General features: G+C 34.4%; 1 protein-coding gene across 17 annotated transcripts in view; it reads right to left on the reverse strand.

Annotated features, from left to right (window-relative positions):
- Nucleotides 1-2,691: 2,691 nt before the first annotated feature.
- Nucleotides 2,692-20,283, reverse strand: part of HFM1 (helicase for meiosis 1) — a 123,572-nt gene continuing 105,980 nt past the window's right edge. For 15 of the 17 annotated variants that reach the window (XM_059135283.1, XM_059135280.1, XM_059135276.1 and 12 more), the window contains 7 exons: nt 18,139-18,218; nt 16,824-16,927; nt 10,542-10,787; nt 8,850-8,940; nt 4,356-4,467; nt 4,108-4,262; nt 2,692-3,223 (listed from right to left, as the gene is read on the reverse strand). In XM_059135283.1, coding sequence (XP_058991266.1) covers nt 3,154-3,223; nt 4,108-4,262; nt 4,356-4,467; nt 8,850-8,940; nt 10,542-10,787; nt 16,824-16,927; nt 18,139-18,218 — 858 coding nt within the window. In that variant the 3' untranslated portion in view covers nt 2,692-3,153. Of the gene's footprint in view, nt 3,224-4,107; nt 4,263-4,355; nt 4,468-8,849; nt 8,941-10,541; nt 10,788-16,823; nt 16,928-18,138; nt 18,219-20,283 lie in introns of those variants that run through there. The other 2 variants (XM_059135271.1, XR_009344994.1) reach the window with 2 other exon arrangements.

Consider the following 20,283-nt stretch of genomic DNA (forward strand, 5'->3'; position numbering starts at 1 on the left):
GCCTGGGAAAAGAAAGTTCACAGTTGAAGAATGGTTTGAGTTGAATGCATATCACTTTCACACCATCATAAAGCTGAAAAACTTTAAGTCCAAACACTGTAAGTTAGGGACAGTCTGTATTGTATTACTTTACCCCTTCCAATGAGTTAAAGTACTGCTAAAGATAGGTTTTTTTTTTTTTTAGTATGAACAACTACCATTTATGAGCATATTTTATACATCAGTCCCTAAACTAAGAGCTTTCTATGCAGTGGCTTATTCAAGTCCCGCTCCATACCTATGAGGTAAAGTGCCATTATGTCAACAATAGAGGTGAGAAAAAGACTGCCTATTAAGGACCTTTGGTTTTATTTTAATACGTTTTTTAGATTTTATTGATTCATGTGTGAGAGAGAGACAAGTATAAGCAGGGGGAGAGGCAGAGGGAGCCACCTAGCACCCTATTAAAGAACTTTATAATTGAAAAAACAACAACAACAACAACAAAAAACCCCAAACCTGTTGAAAAAAATTGAACCTAACAAAGATTTGTGTGGAAAGCTTTGTTGCATGGTTCATTTAAATACACTTAAAATGTCAGCTACAAAATGGAAACTGCAGGGTTATTCACTCATGGAAAGAATGTCAATGACTGAATTCCTTCAAGTAGTCAGTCCATTCCTTAAGGACTACTACACATAATTTTCCAGGTAAACACTTATACAAACAAACAAAGTAAGGCAAGTCGATGATAAAACTTAATTTGCCATTTGTTTTGACTCCTCAGGAAATGAACATACTCATATGTTTCCAAATTGGCCTGATAAAGAGTAACCTGGAATGTTGTTAGCTACAGACAGACTTCCCACTCCCCTCAGCTTGGCAATTCTGAATCAGTAGCCCTTAGGTAAGGTCTAAGAATTTTTATATTTAATATATTATCCATGTTTCTTATGATCGGCAAGTTTGGGAAACATCTGTCTGCCGAGTAAAGCTCAGGTTTCTTAGCATATAAAGGCTTCCACAGTCTGACCTTAAGGTGCACATCTCCTACAGGGGCACCTGGGTAGCTTAGTTGAACAAGCTCCTCTGCTTTCAGCTCAGGTCCTGACCTTAGGGTCCTGGATCAAGCCTCAGTTGGCTAAGTGTCTGCTTTCAGCTCACATCCTGATCTCAAGAGTCCTGGATCAAGGTCTATGTCAGACTCCCTGCTCAGTGGGGAATCTGCTTCTCCCTCTCCCTTTGCCCCTCCCTGACCACCTCCCACCCCCGCTTGTACTCTCTCTTTCAAATAAATGAAATCTTAAAAACAACAACAACAACAACAACGAAACACAAAAATCTCCTACAACATTAACATATGTTTAAAATTATCTATTCATGGGGCGCCTGGGTGGCTCAGTAGGTTAAAGCTCAGCCATTATCCCAGGGTCCTGGGATCAAACCCTGAACTGGGCTCTCTGCTTAGCGGGGAGCATATTCCCTCCTCTCTCTCTGCCTGCTTCTCTGTCTGCTTGTGATCTCTGTCAAATAAATAAATAACATCTTTTAAAAAATTATCTAATCATTATTCCCCAAATAGATACTTCCCTCCCTTGGAGCTTTGCTCAAGCTCTTCCCTCTGTTACAATGTCCTTCTATCATATACTTGTTCATTAAAATTGTATTCATCTTTCAAGACTCAGCTTAAATTTTAACTTCTCTATAAAGGTTTCCCTGACTTTATGGTCAGGATTATGTTCACTGTCCTATGAACTCTAAGAGCTCTTTTAAACCTCTATCGCAGTGATTCTCAAGGTGTGATCCCCGACCATCAATATCAGTATTACTTGGGCACTTGTTAGAAATGCACCTCCACAGGCCCCACCCCAGACCTACAGAGTCAGAAACCTTGAGTTTGGTGCCCAACAATCTGTTTTCAAACAGGTCCTCTAGATGACTGCAATACATCCTGAAGTTTGAGAACCACTTCTCTAATGTATTCTATATTTTATTATTGCATTATTATATGTCTCATTTTCTCTACCAGAATGTAAAGTAGGCTCCATGAGAGCAAAAACAGTGTTTTATCATTTGCCTCCTTTGCAGAACCAAGCACAGTGCTTTTTGCTTAGCAGATCATAATAAGTCTTGCTGAATTAAATTGCTATTTCTTTAGTGTCAAAGTCTATGTATGCAAGATGAGCAGATTGTAGTGAGCCAATTTTTCATTTTAATGGTGTTTAATAACCTTTAAAGGTTGTAGCATGATTGATTCAGATGCAGAAACATGCCAATTGTAAAGATGACTAAAATAAAAGAACCGGTTGCCCTTATTTTTCAACACATAATAAAGCTTCTTAATTTTTATTTTAAGCTTTTTCTCCATGTTTAATACATACGATGCTGCACAAATGTTTATTAGTGACAACAATGACAACCTAGACTGGAAGTTTCTCTTCTTTACATCTTATCTCTAAGGCTCTTACGCTTAAAGAAAAATTCCTAAAATTTCTTAAATGGTCTTCAACTTCCCCTGTATCTATAAATAAATTAAATAATAAACATTGCTTAGATAGCCTCTATACTACTTACCAATAAATATAAACAAATTTGAGAACAAATTCATGGGAGAATAACATGAAATAGTGTTTGCCACAGTAAAAGTCAATATAACAAGGTTTTAGAATTCACCACACTGGAAAACAAGCCAAAGGAAAACAACAATCTATATTGATTAATGTTTCATTTATTATTATTTAAAGTTATAGAAAACAAGAGGTTCAGACAGCCACTGGATTCTTAAAAATCTTTAGTAAAACAAAACAATATTGGTGAATAATCCATATAATAAATTGATCCACTGACCTAGCATTATTTTGTTTTCATAGAATTTCTTAATATAAAAATGTACTTTTATTGGTTCCTGTCAAAATCCAATCAAGATACATTTAAGTGCAATTTAATTTTTAGCTTACTGAAACAAAGCCACTATAAAAGTGTTTTTCATGAAGCTCCAATAGGAAAATAAATCAATCCAAAGATTTGGTACAAATAAGTCAACAAAACTGGTCAAATTCAAGAGAAAAACATTTGAACAATTATGAACTACTTTAAAAATATAAAACGCATGCTTTGTAATCGGGTGTCTATATACCTTATCTTATTAATAGGAGATGAATTTTTTGGTTTCTTTTAGAAAATACCATCAAATATTCCCAGAAAAGACTTCATTTCATCAGCTTCATCATCAGGATGATACCTACTGGAGGGGGAAAAGCAAGTACAGAAATATATGTAGATTGCTGAGAGGTTAATGTATCAAATGAACTTCCATATGCATTACCTAGGAAGAAGTCTATAAGGGAAAATCAGATTTCATAAACTGTGAGAAGTAGGGATCAAGTCCCTTAGGTATTTCCTTAAGGTTTTTAAGAAGTAATGTCATTTAATCAGTGTGTGAACAAGTCTATAAACTTTGACTATTCAAGGGGAAAGACAGAAAATGCTACAGTTACTCCTAGAAGTGACCAGCTGATGGGGAACTGAGTAGACTTAATCTGATTTTTCATTGAACCTGCAGAATTGTATAAGAACTGATTGGCTAAAATACAACTTGAACATCTGAAAAATTAGCCAATCTCATTTGGATTTAAGTGATTTTACACTTTATATTATCAACATCTTATATTCAAATCAGAGAAACAAAGTTTAGCAATACAGTATGTTTTAATTAAAGATATTAAACATATGTTCTCAAAAATTGAGATACTTAAAATTATGAATTATTTTAAGGAGTTTAGGTCACCAGGGGTCTAAATATTCAATGTTTTTAAGTAAATAAAATGTCTAGATTTTAATCTTTAAAATAAACCAAGGAAAGGGGCACCAGGATAGTTCACTCTTGATTTCAACTCAGATCATGATCTCAGGGTCATGAGATGGAGCTCCAAATAAACTCCAAGAGAGGCATGGGGACTGCTTGAGATTCTCTCTCTTTCTCTACCTCTGCCCCTCCCATCCACTCTCTCTCATGCTCTATCCCTATAATAAAATAAAATAAAATAAACCAAGGAAAACAGAATACTGAATTTCTTCATAGAAAGTTTTCATTGGCATAGTCTTGAAATGTCTTTAAAGAATTCTTACCTGAAATCAAATTCCTCTTTACATTCACTGCTTCTAATAAAGAAATCCACTTTCTTAACAAAATGTGAAGAATTTGGTATTTTTTCAGAGTGAGTAAAGCACAGCCTTTCAATTTCCGGTGACAGGCTTTGTTGTTCTCTTTCTTGTAAATAGACCTGTATTTTGAGGTTAACAGAAAAAAAAAGCAATCTTTGAAAGTTTAACTATTCAGACAGAATTTAAAAGAAAAACAATGAAGTGCTTCTTACAATATTTGCATTTCCAGCTTGTTGAGGTGATTTTTTCATGGAGGATGGATCAAACTTGAACACAGGAGAATTTGATAAATAAACATCTGGCTTCTCAGGCGATGAAACAAAACTAAAAATAAAAATTAATCATTTGTAAAATACAGCAAAGAGGAGAAACAAACCATTTTAATTTAGATGAATAGTGATTCTTTGGGGAATATGATTAAATTTTACCATATTTATTACTAAAAATTATGCTGTTTTTTAGACTCATGGAAAATTTGGTGTAGCTCCTTTCCTTTAGACAAAACACGAATTACTATATTCCAAATTAGATAAGAATACGATTTTTAAAAGCCTACAGCAGTAATCATTCAGTAATTTTCTTTAAAACTGAGTCTTATGCTTAATTTTCTATTACCTAGCAGTCTGTAAATCTTTTCTAAATCCCACTTTGCTTAACTTTTAATCTCTTTTCCCTTCTGATCTCACTGTACAGAGATAACTTGACTTATCTTCTTATGTAAAACTACACTAAAATTCACCTTCAATCTTCTGTATTAAATTCATTCATTAAAAAACATTTATTATTCACTACCATATGCCAGATATTGTACTAAGAGCTAGGTATAAAGAGGTAAACAAATCCTCAGGGAGTTATCATCTAGTAGAGGAGCAGACAATGAGTAAATAATAAATATACATAATTATAGATCCTGAAGTGATATGAAGGAAATTAATTGAGTAATATTACAGGAAATAGTGTGGAGACACAAACACACTTCAAAAGGTGGTTATGAATGCATGTCTCTCTGAGGAGGTGACAATTTAAGTTGACACTTATAGGCTAAAATAGGAGTAAAAAGCAGTGGATATGGGTAGTAGAATAGAGAAGTACATATGTTGAGAGGATTGAATCTTTTTGTCTTTGATTAAAGACAAGAAATCAAAATAGTAAAAAGGGGTATAAAATGAAAAGCATGACTCCTTTCCACTCCAAATCCTCAGGTCCTACAGGCCTTCTTTTCAGTATCAACTTCTGGCACAATTTTTGTTTAGAGGCTTCTTGATAAGGATTCCTTTTTAAATCCACTTATCTTCCATTCATTACTTTTAAACTCTCCATAAATTATTTATAGTTTCTAAAGATATGGCCCACAAAACTGTCTATGTGCTTTGTTATTTTCCTACTTGTATCTTTCTACTTCCTACCCAATTTTTTTGCTTCTTTACACCTATAGCTTTGTTCTCCTTTGATGCTTCTAATCTGTTTATTCTGTATGACTCAAAGTTAGAAGCAATGAATGGAAATAGTAAGAAGACAAAATTTAGGCAAATAGTCTTAAAAGCTTTGAATGGTCTAAGAGACCCAAATATGGAACAAGCATGTTGGAGTGAATGAGCTCCTGGTCACTAGAGGCTGTCTTGGTAGAGATGGCATGAATACCTGCCAGTGATGTTGGATGGTGATTCATGCATCTGATGATGGGAAGACTAAATGATGCTTATTATTAAGCACCTTGCAGTTCTGGAATTCTCTGAAATCTGTGATTCCGTCACGCCAATAATCAGTAAAATGACTAAATAATAACAAAAATACCAAAAGACACCACAAATTTCTTATATTTTAAACTAGGAGAAATAAATAACCAGAGGAGTAGTGGTTGGCAAAATAGATAAAGGGGATTAAGATGTACAAACTTCCACTTGTAAAATAAATAAGTCACAGAGATGAAAATTACAGCACAGGGATATAGTCAATAATATTGTAATGACATTGTGTGGTGACAGATGGTGACTAACTACACTTATTGTTGTGAGCCTTGAGTAGTGTATAAAATTGCTGAATCAGTAAGTTTATACCTGAAGTTAATATAACATTGCATATCAGTCATGCTTCAATAATAAAAAGTAAAATAAAAATAAATAAAAGAATCAACCACTACTCAGCTCTAAGCAGTTGTTGCTGTGTAAGAAATAAATGTCTAGTGTTGTCAAATATTCTGATTAAAAAAAACCCCTAGGAATCTAAAATCTGATGTGACATCTCCTGACTTCTAAATTTTAAGAACTAATTTTTTAAAATGTAATACAGTTGGGTGCCCTGTTAAGCGTCTGCCTTCAGCTCAGGTCATGATTCCAGAGTCCTGGGATGGAGTCCCACATCGGGTTCCCTGCTCAACAGGGAGTCTGCTTCTCCCTCTGCCCCTCCCCACAGTGGTATGCTTGCTCTCTCACTCTCCTGCAAAAATAAATAAATAAAATCTTTAAGATAAGTAAATAAAATAAAATAAAATAAAATAAAATGTGATACAGTCTATAGCCCCTTCTAGCTGTAACCTAGTTTTTGATGTCCATGTAAGCAGTAGGAAGCTTCCCAAGATACTTAAGGACAGGATAAACAATTTGATAAGACAAAAATTATTCTAGTTATTTGTAGATTATATATAGTGATATGATATATATAGAATGAGTTGCAGAAGGTCGGACCACAAGAGACATTGTGGCCAGTACAAGAAGCAGCCTATGGTGAGGCTAAACTAGAGCAGAGGTAATGGAAACTGAGAGGTAGAGTTGGATTTTTGAAACAATTCATAGCACATACTAAATTTAGCAATAATTAGGATACAGTTGTTGAGGAAGAGGGAAAAATAAGTGGCAAGTGGGTAGATGAAGATGTTCTCTGAAAATATAGGACATGTAGACATTTGAAAAAGAAAATAGTAATTTAAAAAATGTTCAATTGAGGCACCTGTTTAAAACAGCTCAGTGGGTAGAATATGCAACTCTTGATCTATCTATTTTGCCAACCACCACTCCTCTGGTAACTATCAGTTTGCTCTCTGTATTTAAGAGTCTGCTTTTGTGTTTTTTGCTCATTTGCTTTGTTTTATTAGATTTCAGATCTAAGTGAAATCACATGTCTGGCTTATTTTACTTAGCATAATATCCTCTAGATCCACCTATGTTGTTCCAAATGGCAAGATTTCATTCTCTTTTATGGCTGAGTAGTATTAGATATACAAATAGCTCACAACTTTAGTCATTCATCTATTTCTACCCGCAACTTGGAGTGCTTCTATATCTTGGCTATTGTAAATAATGCTGCAAAAATACAGGGGTGCATATATCTTCTCAAATTAGTGTTTTTGTTTTCTTTGGGTAAATACCCAGTAGTGGAATTACTAGATTGCAGGGTAGTTCTAATTCTAATTTTTTGAGGGAACTCCATACTGTTTTCCACAGTGGTTGCACCAACTTACATTCCCTGCCTCACAGTGTACGAGTGTTCCCTTTTCACTACATCCTCCACTAACATTTACCATTTCTTGTCTTTTTGATACTAGCCATTCTGGCTTGCATGAAGTAATATCTCATGGTTTCAATTTGCATTTCCCTGATAATTAGTGATGTTGAGCATCTTTTCATGTGTTTGTGGGCCATATGTATGTCTTCTTTGGAAAAATGTTTATTTAGGTCCTCTGTCCACTTTTTAATCAAATTGGTTTTTTTGGTGTGTATTGTATAAATTCTTCATTTATTTTGGAAATTTATCCCTTACTGGATATATTATTTGCAAATAGCTTCCCATTCAGTAGGTTGTCTTTTTGTTTTGCTCATGGTATCCTTTGCTGTGCAAAGCTTTTTATTTTGGTCTAGTCCCAAAAAGTTTATTTTTGTTTTTGTTTCCCTTGCTTTAGGAGACATAGCCATAAACATGTTGCTAAAATCAATGTCAAAGAAATTACCACTTATATTTTCTTTTAGGAGATTTATGGTTTCAAGTATTATACTTAGGTCTTTAATCCTTTTCGAGTTTATTTTTGTTTATGGTGTAAAAAAGTGGTCCAGTGTTTATTTTTGTGTCAGTACCATACTATTTTGATTACTGTAGCTTTGTAGTAATCTCAAAATTTGGAGTTGTGATATCTCCACAGTTGTGCGTTTTATATGGGACACTCTTCAGTTGCCTTTGGCCTACCAAATCCTGAAGGCAGTATGAATTTTTAACTACCTTCTACAGGATACAGTTAAGTTGTCTAAATACAGCATTCAAGGCTTTTTAGAATCAGACCTCAGCACTCAGCCTTAATGCTGTGGCTCTACTGACGCTTTACTGACCATTGAGCATAAGATACCTTCTCAAGCCTTATACCTTTATACATGCTTCTTCTACCAGGAATGCCTTATCCTCTTCTTTTCTACCTGTCAAACTACTATTCAGTTTTCAAGTCCTTTGAAAAGTAAAAATTCCTGGGCTCCAGCCCCAGAGACCATGATTTGGTAAGTCTATTATAGGGCCAAGGAATGTGTATTTGTAATATATTTCAATATTTTTGAAGTAGGTGGTCTGTCAATAGCACTTTGAGAAACAAGTCTAAAAATAAGAGGTTTCAGGCTGGTTAATACCTTATAGTTTCTTTGATATCTAATAATTCAATCCCATCTCCAATTATGTGTCAGAAGGATATACAGTTGTAAGGTATTCCAAACCAAAATTCTAAAACTTGCCTTTTTGCCATTTCTCCTTGGAATTTGCTCTTTGACTCCTGGAGGAATAGCTTATTTCCTTCGGTACTTGAACTCAAAGTGTTTCCAAATCCTATGTAAAGAGATAACATTTTGAAATTAAATGGCAAGAAATAGATGAAAGGATCTTTTCAGAAATTCTACAAGGGCTCTCTCCAATAGATATGATTCTGAGTAAAGAAGAAATGAATAATCTTCTCAATTATCAGATTTAATTTATATAGAGAAATAAGGGAGCAAAGCTAAGGGAGTGAAACTACAAACAAATAGGTTAGGTTATCAGTTACTATACTAAAAGGTTCCCAAACCACTTTTACTTACTTACTTATTTTAACTCATGTAAATGATCAAGTTGAATTTCATTCAATATTTTCAATGGTGTGCATACAATTAAGTTCATTTAAAGTGCTCTACACATAGCATTTATGGAGACTGATTTTCCAGCATCAAAGTTATGCCCTCACATGATTAGGCTACCTCTAAGAATCACTACAAACTGCCTCTTAAATTGCAATACACAATGACTTTTAACTTTGAGCTAGCTAACTAATAGCTAACTGTCCACTGATATAGGAAATTGTGCCTACAGGCTCCACATCATAGATTTTCCTGGCCTATTTTGTGAAAGTGGTCAAATCCTATTCCCTCTGGAAGGAATAATAGTTCTCTAGATATTTCTTAGAATCCAGAAACAATAATATTTCAACTTCGAATAGCTTCCCTTAAAAAGATTTTTTAAAAGAGCATTGGGGTGTGGGATACATTGAAAGGTAACTATAATTCTGGGATACTGATTTCCTCCTGCCATCATTGGAGAGAATATCTCTATTTTGCTGTCTTCTCATACGCTTATCAAGATTTTTATTTTCTGTTTTAGTGACATAGAGTAAATCTGCCAGTAATTCAGAAAACTAAGTCCTGTTATTTTGGAGTTGTAAATGATTTAAATATAATATCTAATACAGGAGAAAGAAATCCTTTCTTATTATTTATTTATATCTGAAAAAAATTAGTGTGTCTACTAGAAATAAAAGGTGTCTTTCATTTTCCTGGATAGCAGATGAATACTTTTAGAAATTGAGTAATTTTAGGGGCACCTGGGTGGCTCAGTCAGTTGGGCATCCAACTCTTGATTTTGGCTCAGCTCAAAATCTCAGGGTTGTGGGATCTGTGGGGCTCTGTGCTCAGTGTAGTCTACTTGTCCCTCTCCCTCTGCTCCTCTCTTGCTCATGCATGTGAGCATTCTCTCACTTACTCTTTCAAATAAATAAATAAAATCATTTTTAAAAAATGGAATTATTTTGTCCTTTACAAATATTAGGAAATTATGTGTGATCACAGAATTGAAAGCTACATAGTCTATTTTATGAGGGAAAGTTCAATAAACATTTTTTATTTAAATAGAGTTTTTAACAAGATAGGGGAGCAATAGAATAGAAAAAACTCATCTTCTATGTCATTATCACGGAATAACCTTGAATTCTGTCCTTAGGAGGAAATGTAATTTATGGAAGGGTCACATTTTCAGTTTTGCTAAAAATTATTAATCTTAAAAAAACAAAACTAATTAAGCAAACATTAAAAAAAGGCAAAGAAAATTAGTCCCAGAAACTGAATTGAAAAATATTTGAAGAATTTCTCATGAAATTATTTCAGGCTAAAAGACAATTTTACCTGATGTTTTTGTCTTCTCAGTACTGGCTGAAAAACTGGTAACTTCTAATAAGTTCTCATCATCAAAATCATCCCAAACTTCATCTCCCAATTCAAAGTTCACATTCAAAACTTTTGAGAATGGAGTATTACTTTTATCCACATCTTTCAAATTCTGGTTTCCAGATGCATTAAGATGTCTGTTGAACAGCACTGTTTGAGGGGCTTTCTCATCTGAAGTTATAGGATAGTTCCATCTAGAGAAATCTGTCATGTGTATGTATAAAAGAGTATAGGTACTTTTTAAATCATTTACATAATTTTCCACTCATATATCAAATACATCTTTCAACTGCTAAACTGAAGTTTTGAATAGTAGTTTTCAAAAGTATTGGGCCAAGCATTGTTAAATATTGTTTTCAACCAATTCTATTTACTATTACAAATACTGATAGTTGCATTAAATTTAATTTTCAATGGATACTTTTAGAGAGAATTATATTTTCTCTCTTAATTCCTATAGGAGAATAACCCTACTCTAAAATGAATTTTATAATTTCTAAAAATGGTTTTCCTTCCTCCAGCTCTTTTTTCCTACAGGTGAATTTGAATGTTATTAGGAAATATGTTCTTCCAAAATATATCTTAATTTTTCTCCTGCTAAAAAATCTTCAGTGTTATCCATTGTTTATAAACTGGGCTTAGGGCCAGACTACTAGATGAAAATTCTACTTCGCTCACTTACTAGTTTTATGATCTTAGACAAGTAATTTAAAGTCTCTGAGCCTTGCTTCCTCCTCTACAAAATGAGAATAATAATAGTATCTATTTCATAAAATTGTTAGGGGCAATAAATGCCTTTAGTTTTGCAGTTTTCCATAGCAGTGTGCTAACAAATGTCTAATAACTGTTTCTCCAAAATGTATGCATATATATATAAGCATATATATACACACATACATACACACACATATACTTGTATTTATTATATGTATTTATTATGGGTAAAGGATATGTAACACATGATTTATAAATAGTAATAAAATATATAGCCTGCTTAATTATAAATTTCATATATTTGATGTTCACTGAATGTTTTCATTGAATTTTACCAAACTCTTATATCCATAGCCAATTTATGGTTGCAGTTAACAAATGAATATAGTTCTCACATGAATGCTGCTTGACATTTTTGTTGACTGTAACAACTAAAGTGAAAGCAAAATAACAGAGAAGGATGTTGGGACTTGACTCATTCATTCATTGACTTAGGCAACTCCTTTGCTAAATTAGACAACAGTTTTCAAATACTAGAAGAATATTCCCTCACCTTTTTGTGCTACTCACAATGTCATAGCTATAGACAGAAAACACTGTTAAATTTACTCTGTACTATTAACATTTTTTCTATCGCTTTCATAAGTCTAAGCAATAAATCAAGTCCTAATATGCAGTGTTTGCTGATTTCCATGGTATAAATATTCCCATTATGATTAATTTCAAGCTACCAATGTGACATCTCTGAATGCAGAGTTCAGAAGAAATGCACAGTAACACACTATTAAATAGTATTTCTACCATATAGATACAAATAAAAAGGAAATACTCTCAAGAACACAGTAATATGTTACTACATAATAGAAAGTGATCAATTTTGAATATTTACAGTCTTTGTTTTTAATTATTTAATTGAAAGTTTATACAATTAAACTTTTAATAATGGCTGAAAGATTCCCAAGAATTTAATAATATTCTCTCACAAGCCAGCACAAGCTTGCTCCAGTGCACCACCAAGATTCCTTTTAAATATTCTCAGTACTTTACTTCACCTACCCAAATCCTACTTTATCTTTCAATTGTACCTACAAGTCCAGTTCACATTATTCCACTTTTGTTCACTGATATACACACAATATATATACTAAAAATAGAAGAGATATAAAGTGTAATGGGAATGTAAAGGGAACAGGACCTAAACCTACAATGGACGCCCCTAAGTGGACGCTCCTAAGATGGTAAAATGGTAAGAAGGTAACATTGGAATTTGAGCTTGGTAGAGCTGTGACTATGGAGCAGGGGAAGGGGGAAGGCAAGATACTACATGAGGGGAGCATAGTATGTGAAAGACATGGCAGTATGGGAGACCAGAGAATGTTTGGAGAACTATATGTATTCAGGATTTCTGGATCACAAAGTAGGAGAAGAAGGGTCCACTTAGCCTGACAGGAAGTTAAATGCCAGATTATGCTGATTCTTATTTTCTATGTTGAAGAATTCACTTTTTCACCCTTTCTAGGCAATGGGTAATTACTGAAGATATTTTAGCAAGAGGTTTATATGATCAGAGATACTATTAGATTCTCCGGAATAGTTATGAATGGGATGATAATGAGACTGGAAGCAAAGAAAGCTATTATAATAAATGAGAAACAATGAATGTCTGAGCTAGAGTATCAGTAGAAAGGACAGAGAAGAACAGATATGAGAGATGTTTAGGAGGCAAAACAGATAGGACTTGGCAATTACTTGCATGTAAGTTAAGGTATTTAAGATGACTCTTTTCCTGCCTTTAGCAGCTTGGAAAAGAAGAGGATTCATTCACTGACCTAAGGAGAAAAGAAAAGGAGCAGTGTGAGGTATAGAGAAGAAGAGGTCAGATGCAGCTATGTTAACTATTAGGTGGCTATATCCATTAAGATAACTGTATAGATGAGTCAAGCTAGATAGAAAGAAAGAGATGGCAAATGCAGATGTAGAAATCATCTGAATATAGTTAGTAGTTGTAGACATGGACTTGGGTGACACTATTAAAAGAAAAATTTATGAAGTAAGAAGAATAAAAAAGTAAAAAAGAATCCTTTGCAACATCAACAGGAGAAAAAGCCCAAGCAGTTCAAGAAGTAGTAGGAGAAGCAACAGAATAGTTTAATTGAAACCAAAGGAGAGATTTCCAAAAGAAGGGAAATACCAGATATGTCAAATACAACAAAGGTCAAAGAAAATATAAGTTGAAGAGTTCACTGAATTTAGCACTTAGGAGACCACTAAACGGTCTAAGCAAAAGCAGTTTCAAAGGAGTAGAGAACCCAAATTTAGGTGAATGAAAAAATGACTAGGAGGTAAGGAAATGAGCACAGTGAGTATAAATCACCCTTTGAAGAATTTTTGTTTGATGGGAAAGCAAGATTTTGAAGTATGTAAAGACTCTGGTGATTCTGTTCTTTGCCTGACATACTTCCCCTTCTTTTAACAGGAGCATCTTTCCTGTCCTTTGGTGAAACTGCCTCCACACATTCCATGTAATCCTGGTGAGGATGTCATTTATGGTACCCTGGTCCCAAGGGCTACAGCAGAGGAATGCATGACCCAATTCCCAGGCTACAGGGTTTGATGGCGGGATGAACACAAGACTCAACTAAGGTCATTTAGAATGAACTCTGCTCTGCCAAACCTAACAGGGAAGGCTGTTTTTCCACTGAGACTGTTCAAGTAGGAAGATGTGAGTTAGGGGTTACCTGCCATGTGAAAAAGCCTTTTGAAAAAAATAAAGCCAATTAGTAACAGGCATAGCTAAAAAACTGAGAGAAAGCCAGAGGCATGACTAAAATTATTTGAGTGCCTGGATCTAGCAAAATTAAAGCCAGATGCATGTCTGGACTTACAAGTTTACATGAATGGTCTCCTTTTTTGGGGGGATTAAGTCACTTCGAGTAGAGTTTCTGTCACTTTTTTTTTTTTTTTTTTTTTTGAGTTTTTTTTTTGAGTTTCTGTCACTTAACCAGAATAGTCATGACTAGCTTGATGAGGATAGGGAGCTGAAGAAGGAAGAGACTTGAGCATATTTATATGGTGAAGACAAATGAGGAGAGATTAAAAATTTAGAAAAGAGAGGGGTAACTGGTCTCCTAAAGCCCCAAGGGAGGCAGGATTAGAAATATTAAAACTGTAGGTAGAGAGATAAACCTTGAATAGAAGAAAAGAGAAATCTTCCTTAAAAACAGAGTTAAGGATGATACAAAGATAGAAATACACAGTTGCAGGGTAGAAAGTTGAAAGAGTTTATATAGGTTTGATTTTCAATTCTCCACTGACAACTAAAAGTCAATTTCATTATATAGAAATGGCACTGAACTGGGAATCAAAAGATATAGAATCTATTTCTGGCCCTGCCATTAATTAGATATGTGATTTTGGGTGAGGCATTTAATCTCTCAGAGTCTTGGTTTCTTTCACTATAAAATTGCCCAAAGGTCCCTTACAATTTAAATTTTATGATTCAACATACTTTCTCATATAATTTCTGATATTTTTCCTTTTCCTTTCTTGAAATTGGAGTACAGATGATAAAAATTGGCATGTTTTTCTTAAAACATTCTCTAGAGCAATATTTGAATACAACTAAAGTATGTTTTGCCACCAAAAACTAATGTGTGAAAAGTATAATGAATATACTCAATTACTACTAATAATAGTACAAATACTATGTTAAGAGCTTTATGTATATTACCTCATTTAATACTAAATCCCTAAAACATAAGCAGATGAGGGAATTGAGATAAAGTGGGTAGTACATTATAAAAAGTGACAAAACTACTCAATGGTAGAATTTGAACCTAGACAGATTATTCTAAGCACTTTTTTTTTTAGTAACCTCCCAGCCCAACATGGGTCTTGAACTCATAACCCCGAGATCAAGAGTCACATGCTCTACTAATTGAGCCAGCTAGGCATCCTAAACAGATTATTCTAGATCCTGTGAATTTACCTACTACACTACACACCTTCTTCTTTAAAAAAAAAAAAAATGTGGCCCATTTTTAGTAAAACATGGATACAATTAATATTGGGGGTTAAAGTATCTAGATGAAACTTTAATATCATAATATAATTGGGTTTGGTAGGGGATAGGAAAGAAAGAAAAGTAAGAAAACTATGCAAAAATAGCATCAAAGGGGGTGCTTGGGTGGCTCAGTTGGTTAAGGTCTACCTTCAGATTAGGTCATGATCCCAGGATCCTGGGATCCAGCCCTGCATTGACCCCTGTATTAAGCTCCCTATTGGGCTCCCTGCTCAGTAGGGAGCCTGCTTCCCTCCTCCCCACTCGTGCTCTCTCTTGCTATCTCTGTTTCTCTCTCTCAAATAAATAAAATCTTAAAAAAAAAAAGCTTGAAAGTAATCAGAGGAATAAACTGTGGTATGTAGAAGGGCAGAGAATAGAGCAGCAGAACAAAGAGTAAGTTAGATGGCTACAGGTTGAAGAGAGATAAAAATTAAGAAGTCGACAATGTAACACTTCTCCCCACATTGTAATGATATTAGACTTGGAGCAAGTTGGATTAATGCTCTGATACTCTGAGATTGGGGGACTTTTCTTATTTTTATTTGCGCCTAAGAGGTGGTGGGCACTCCAACCCTTGCCTACTTAAGATCTTAAATTATGGCTAGAGGATGCATAAAGTGACAGAATGAAGGAAAGAATACCAATAGATGCTAAGGTCACACACATAAAATTATTTGTGGAAAACCTCAAGTTTACCATTTCTACATATAGCAACAGAAACAAACAATTCTATGGCCAGGATTATTTCTCACACATTTTAACAGACTGGTTATTGATGGCATGACCCAGGCAAATGATGCTATTAATAATAGGATCCAGAGTAATGATGAATTGGTCCCAGTGTTGAAGAACTATATGCTTTATCTTATTAATTTCATGACTGACACAGAAAAAAAAAGCAAATCTAGATTACATATGAGCTATAGCCCACAAATTAAGTTATATTCTCATATTATCAGAGAAACTGTAAGAATCTTAGGTTTAGAAACTGGAGCGGTATTAAAGTTCACCTAAATTAATCCCCTAATTTTAAAGATAAGACTAAGACCTAAAGAAGTTAAATAATTTTTCCAAGTTCACACAGCTATTTTATAAAACTGGACTAATTTTATAAACATAATATTATTTTAAATAATTTTAAAGACATATAAAAGAAATAGTTCAGCATTTTAATACTTTGTGTATCTTGAGGTCTCTTATTTTCTCAGTTTTTCCTCATATTATCTTTAAACAAAAATAGTCAACACAACGTAGAGAAGAGACTTTTAAAAAAATCTATAACAAACATAGCAAGTCCATCTGAAACAACAGACTTAAGAATTTGAAATTGGACCAATAACCCAAGAGAAAAATGTTGTAAGTTAATAATGAGTAATCTCAGATGCTGGTTTTTCAATAACATTGTCATTCTGAAGTAATGATAAGCCAACTTCTCTTTCAAGGTAATAACAATGGTAACTCACCTTTATCTTGATATTCTGATGGTTCTTGTTGAAATTCTGCACAGATTTCATGTTGATCCCTCTGCTCCATTATAGACAATTCAGGTATGTTTAAACACTCTGACCTTTATAAAGATAAATAAAACCATTAAATGTTAAATATTAAAATTAATCTGAACTTGAAAACCACTTATGCATATAAATAAAAAAGAAATGGTTGATCTTCTCAACACTTCTATGATAAGCTGCATTAGCCTGGGTATTAAAGAGTAAAAAATAGATGTTTATTGTAAGCAAGATACTTAGTCATCTTTCATGACCCAGATATGTAGATTTCTGCCATCAGTGTATAGCCTTAAAAATCTATTGCTAGTGCAACTTTAATTAGATAATAAAAGCTAGGATCTCTAGAAGTAGTGTTGGCATCTGTTCTGATTGGTCAGTGGCTGTTCTGTACTGTTTATTACGTATAGTAAATGTCATCCCTGCATACAGAATACCCTTATCTGGAAGGAAAATGACATATACTATTGCCTTCCAGCCATCATGATACAGGAAAAGAAAGCTGAGGAATCACCTAGAGCCTTCTGCTTAATAACTAGGAATATGAACTGCGGTTATTTTATCTATAAAATAGGATAGAAATACCTCTTTTTATGAGGCAGGACGTGGTTAAGGCTAAAAGAGATAATATAAAATGTGGAATTTTAAAATTTAAATTATTTTAATAAATATTAAGTGTTATTAATATAGAGTGGGCCCCTAAATGTATAAGATTATATTTTGTACAGCAACATGATTTTTCTTTTTAAAGTATACTTTTGTGGAGTGCCTGAGTGGCTCAGTCAGTTAAAGCCTCTGCCTTCAGCTCAGGTCATGATCCTGGGGTCCTGGGGGTCCTGGGATCGAGCCCCGCATCGGGCTCTCTGCTCGGTAGGGAGCCTGCTTCCTTCTCTGTCTGCCTCTCTGCCAACTTGTGATCTTTGTTTGTCAAACTAAAAAAAAAAAAAAAAAAAAATCTTAAAAAAAAATAAGGTATACTTTTGTGACCTGTTAAATTTAGAAAGCAGAGAAGGCCTGAGGGCATAACATATAGGAAGGGTAGTTTCCCAGGAATGAGATGATTCAGTGAATGTTAAAGTATTCTCTAACAGCAGAGTTCTAAATAAATTTAGATAACCAAACTCTTATGATGTCATTACTTCATTATGGAATTAAATGATTACTATGATTTGAATGTAGTCAGTGTTCACCTTTCCCTGAATAAATGGTTATTTGGAGAAGCAAAGAGTTTATGATGATTATTCTACTTTGGATATTAACATTATATTTGTACCTTGATATACTGGGGAGAGAAGGTTTTGGAGTAAAACAAAATTCTTTAAGGTCCACACTTTGAGACTTATTCATTTGCATCTATTAATGAAAAAAAGAAAGTTCAACTGTCAATTTCACAGCAGCACTTTTTAACAGATAAGCCAAACAGCAAAACTCTTGCTGGTAGACAAAGTCCCAAAACCAATGGATTATGAGAAACTCAGGCTAGTTCTCAAATCAAATCTTCTCAGGGACTTCTTAAATGTTGATATTCTTCAGGTTCTTTACTAGGCCTCCTTCTTCTCTTCTCTCTTTACACATTTCTAAAGATCTAATTTACTTCCATGGCTTCAATTATCATTTACAAGTGAATGACTCTCAAAATATATATTTCTAACTCAGCTCCTTTCCCTGATTTTTGAAGAGTTAATCCAACTCTCTGTAGAACATCTTTACCTAGATATCTTGCAGGCTTCGAAATTCAGTGTTTTCCAGATTGAACTTACTGTGTATTTACTTCTCCACACTTGCTTTTCCTTTGGAGTTTCCATTCTGGTGAGGCCTCACTTTTTTCCTATTTGCTCAATCAAGAAAGCTGGTCATCATATTTATTCCTTTTACTTCACCCGTCATAAGCAATTAAATCCCAGGGTAGTTGATTCTATCTCTGAAAAATGTCTTAAACCTAGCCACTTCTTTCTACTGCTACTGCTACTATTAAACTAAACCATTATCTTGCCTGGATTATTGCAAAACCCACCTAATGAGTCCCTATGTTCCTTTTCTATCATCTTCTAATCTATTCTTTACATTGCAACCATAGTGAAATTTAGAAAATGCAATTTTTTTAAAATTTATTTTTTATTTATTTTCAGCATAACAGTATTCATTATTTTTGCACAACACCCAGTGCTCCATGCAATCCATGCCCTCTATAATATCCACCACCTGGTACCCCAACATCCCACCCCCCACCCCTTCAAAACCCTCAGATTGTTTTTCAGAGTCCATAGTCTCTCATGGTTCACCTCCCCTTCCAATTTCCCATGTCCTCCATGCAATTTGATATGCTCCACAAATAAGTGAAACCATTTGATAATTGACTCTGTCTGCTTGACTTATTTCACTCAGCATAATTTCTTCCAGTCCCATCCATGTTGCTACAAAAGTTGGGTATTCATCCTTTCTGATGGAGGCATAATACTCCATAGTGTATATGGACCACATCTTCCTTACCCATTCGTCCGTTGAAGGGCATCTTGGTTCTTTCCACAGTTTGGCGACCGTGGCCATTGTTGCTATAAACATTGGGGTACAGATGGCCCTTCTTTTCACTACATCTGTATCTTTGGGGTAAATACCCAGGAGTGCAATTGCAGGGTCATAGGGAAGTTCCATTTTTAATTTCTTGAGGAATTTCCACACTGTTCTCCAAAGAGGCTGTACCAACTTGCATTCCCACCAACAGTGTAAGAGGGTTCCCCTTTCTCCACATCCCCTCCAACACATGTTATTTCCTGTCTTGCTAATTTTGCAATTCTGATCATGTCACTCATTAAAACTCTTCAGTGGCCTCCAATACTTTCATGATAAGGTCCAAATCTTTAAAATAGCAAAAATACCTTCATTATCTAGCTCTTACTTACCTCTTCAGCCTCATCTCTCACTACTCCCTTACTTGTGATTGAACTCGATACACTGTATAACTTCAATGTTTCAAAAGATGTCTCTCTTTCTCAGTTCTGGACCACTTCATATTTTCTATGTCTGGAATACTCTTCTATCCTTCTCCACCACCACTCTGGGGCCTATCTCTCCATACCTGACTTATGCCTAGAGATTCTTCAAGTCTCAGTCATATTTATTTGGAATCCTTTCTTCGCCTATCAAATCTGGACTGAGTTCACTTTCTATCCAATTTCAAGTTATCTTACACCTCTGTCACAGAATTCTCTATCACTGAAAAAGCCTATTTAGTTATTTATCCTTTACTCAATTATAAGCTCTATGAGGACTGGGACTAAAACTGTCTTATTCACTGCTGTATCTTAGCACCTGTCACAGTACTTAGCATATTGTTCGTGCTCAATGAATGTGGAAGGAGGGCACTCAGCTGACTCAGTTGGAAGAATGTGAGACTTCTGATCTCAGGGTTGTGAGTTTG

Source organism: Mustela lutreola, chromosome 10 (genome assembly GCF_030435805.1).
Source record: "Mustela lutreola isolate mMusLut2 chromosome 10, mMusLut2.pri, whole genome shotgun sequence".
Classification (NCBI taxonomy): domain Eukaryota; kingdom Metazoa; phylum Chordata; class Mammalia; order Carnivora; family Mustelidae; genus Mustela; species Mustela lutreola.